The 3,239-nt window shown below is 49.8% G+C and overlaps 1 protein-coding gene across 1 annotated transcript in view; it reads right to left on the reverse strand.

Annotated features, from left to right (window-relative positions):
• Positions 1-3,239, reverse strand: part of LOC144732778 (ankyrin repeat domain-containing protein 26-like) — a 32,664-nt gene that overhangs the window by 28,896 nt on the left and 529 nt on the right. Inside the window, exons 2-3 of the mRNA XM_078614365.1 lie at positions 2,535-2,647; positions 473-1,591 (exon numbers count right to left, since the gene is read on the reverse strand). Coding sequence (XP_078470491.1) covers positions 473-1,591; positions 2,535-2,647 — 1,232 coding nt within the window. The remainder of the gene's footprint in view (positions 1-472; positions 1,592-2,534; positions 2,648-3,239) is intronic.

The raw sequence follows: 3,239 nt of genomic DNA on the forward strand, positions 1-3,239 counted from the left end.
ACGCGGCAGCGCCGGTGCGTGCGCCTCACCGTCACGAGGAGGGAGGGACAAGCACAACGCCGATCACAGCGCCGATCGCAGCCAACAACTGAGATAAGAGGCAAAGTAGATCCTGCCCGCTTGGAAACCCGTCCGCTTTAATGTGTGAATATGAGCTACGAATTCATTTTGGAAAAGAGGCCGCTACATATGAGATGATGAGAATGAAACTTGGCGGGGAAATGTTAAACGGATGGCAACGGACACTCTGGGTTAGCAAAAGAATGTTAGAGCTAACAACAAGTTATTGTAACTGTTTCTAATCCATAATACCCACTAACACAGGCTTCATAAAGTGCTTTTATAGGTCTGACGTGTTTTAAAAAAATGCCTTCATTTGCTCGAAAGAAAACCCAGTTCCCCGTTATCGCATGCAAAATGCACGGGAGTCCGAAGGCACACGATTTAATGTGACACCGTTAAAACCATGTACCTTCTGTTTGAGATGAATATTCTGCTTTTCCAAATGGAAAAAAGCTTGCTTCAACATATCGACCTCGTGGTTAAACCTCTCGATGTCATCTCGACATTCCTTTTCCGAGAACTGCTTTCTGCAATCGACATTGGATTCTGCGCTTCTCCACGCGGAGCTGCATGGCGTGCCCTGCTCCTTGGAAGGAAAGGCGTCGTTCGCTCGAGGATGACAAGCTCGGAGTGCGGGTCTGTCAAGTGCACGGCGTTCATTTAATGATTTAACAGCGACCGCCAGCTCGGAATTAACTGCGGCATCGCAGGTATCTATCTCCACGGCGGCGGCGCTCGCTAACACGCACGCGCTTCCTTGTTCATCGTCAACAGGTTTGCTTTTGAAAACAATACTGCTACTCGGTCGATCTTTGTGCGCCGATTTCATAAGCATTTCGTTAAATGTTTGAACTAACGCCTTTACGTTGAGTGAGCTCGAGTCCTCGGGAAGACTCGGTGGCCGGGCGGGGGGGGTGGTAGGAATCGAGGGCGGCTTCTCGGACGACGCGAAGTCTTCGTCACACGCCCGGGCGGCCGTCGGACTTGCGGCGCTCTGACCCACCGCATCAGCGCACGAGTCGTTTCCACCGTGTCGTGTGGACAACGCGACCGTGTCCTCTCGTACGAAGCCATCGTCGTCTCCACCTCCTCCGCGCCGCGCCGTTTCCCCCGCCGAACTGGTCCGACGAAGACCAACGTCACTCTGGTCGTCTGCGGGCAACGCGGCGATTCCCTCGGCAGTTCGTACACGGGTCATTTTGGTGAACTGGGGATTCGACGAGTCCGTGGCCTTCTCATCGCCGCGTGGCAGGGCTGCAGCGCCGGTGTCCGCTGCGTTTTCATCGGAGCCCGTCTTCGGCTTTTCACGCCCGTCCCTCGTGCGACCGTCGGCTTGCTCATCGAAAGCTGCTCGCGATTCGTTGGCGCCATCGTCCTCTGCCCCGGCTCCTTCGGGGCCTCCCGATTCCAGGCTCTGCGTGTCGTCAACCTCGTGAACGACACTTTGCTCGTTGTCCTCAAGCGCCGGCTCATCACTTTCATCATCCACCCCTTTACTCACAGGTGCAAGGTCGACTTTACTTACGTCCTTTTGCAAGCGTGCAATTACAAGAAGATAAGCAGACGAATAGATAAGCATTCGCATCTCGTCGTGATACACGGTGTATAAAACAAACGCAATATTTCCATTCACTATTGGTTCAGATTGAAGAAATCAAATCTTTAAAATTTCATATTCACACCGAGCGTATTATTTGTTTGCGGGTGTAGTGCACAATGTAATTGGTGTATCTAACTTCGAACAGGCAAGAATTATTACAACACCTACTGAGCATGTTCCCAACTACATCTGGTTTCGCCGATTCGGCAACTATTCTGATATGCAGTTTGTTGTGTATAACCCAGTGAGCTTTTTTCTCTCTTCTTGGTTCTTTCGGTAGCGTCTTTCCGACAGCCCTGTTCTTCACCTGAGGACGGCTGCTTGCGTTGTGGCTGAAACGTCGTGAGAATTGTATTTTATTATGTGATATTTTTATTATTTTATTATTTCCCTTCTACGTGACTTTACCGAAAGAACCAAGAAGATGAATCCCTGCAGTCACGAAAGCTTTAAATCGAAACCCAGTGAGCCTGTGGGCATTTGAACTACCGACTGACGAACGGACTCCGATACAAATGATCAATTGATCAAGTTTAACGATCACACCGCACAGCAAACGAGGGCATTCCTAAAGCGAAGAAAATGTTAAACACCTACGTACACTTCCTTGAAATTACTTCATTGAAAGGAGTTTCAATAACTCTGTGTATATATTAGATCTTTTCTCGCCCCCGTGTAAACACTCATTAATTGGTCAATAACACCTTGATGTGTAAAGAACCGCAGAGCTTGGGCAAACACTGTTGCGGGCTCAGCGCGTGGCTCCCGCTGCCTTCCCGCTTGTCCGTAGTTCCTCCTCGAGCCTCCGCTGTGCGGCGCGCTATTACCACTTATTCATGCATTACACCGGTACGTTAGGCGAGACGCTTACCCTGTGATCGGTAATTGCTTCAACGTCGAGTTCCTCCCTTTGGCTCGTTCCGCCGGAGGAGAAGGTCTCGCACAAGTCTTCATCTGGATCGACACCCGGCGATCCGATCTCATCTGAAGCAAAAGCGTAAACTGCGTATAATTACGTATGAAACGCAACAACGCTCACCACATAGGCTATTAAAAAAAACGATAAACTATTATTTTGCTCTTTTTTAGAAGCGGCCCGGCCACAAATGAGAGCTCCACGTTGTGGCGACATAACCGCACAACACGAGGCAATGCCGTAGCAACATCTCGTTCACTCGAAGCGTCGGCGTTTGATCCGACTATGGTAGCCTTGGTTACCGTAATAATTGGCTTTTTGGGGCTGGAATGGGGATGGGTGGGGGCATGGGGGGGGCGCCATAGCAAGCATGTTGAGAACCACTATGCGACGACACTGTGCTGATGGGTCACTGCATCACTGCTGTTGTCAGTCGGTCACATTTTCTCGACATTAATTTTGAAGGTGACCCAAGACAAGACGTCCACAATGCACTTCTTCAGGAAATGCTGCAATTTTTTTTTCCAAACGCGCAATTCACTGTGTTCTTTTTTGCGCATTTTTGCGTCCCGTAAACCTTCGTTCGCAGTAAAATCACCACCCCTTCAAGCTATCCAATAATTAACAAATGCACGGCAACGCGGCGTTCCATTTCCTTAC

This window comes from Lampetra planeri, chromosome 44, assembly GCF_965212315.1.
Source record: "Lampetra planeri chromosome 44, kcLamPlan1.2.h2, whole genome shotgun sequence".
Classification (NCBI taxonomy): domain Eukaryota; kingdom Metazoa; phylum Chordata; class Hyperoartia; order Petromyzontiformes; family Petromyzontidae; genus Lampetra; species Lampetra planeri.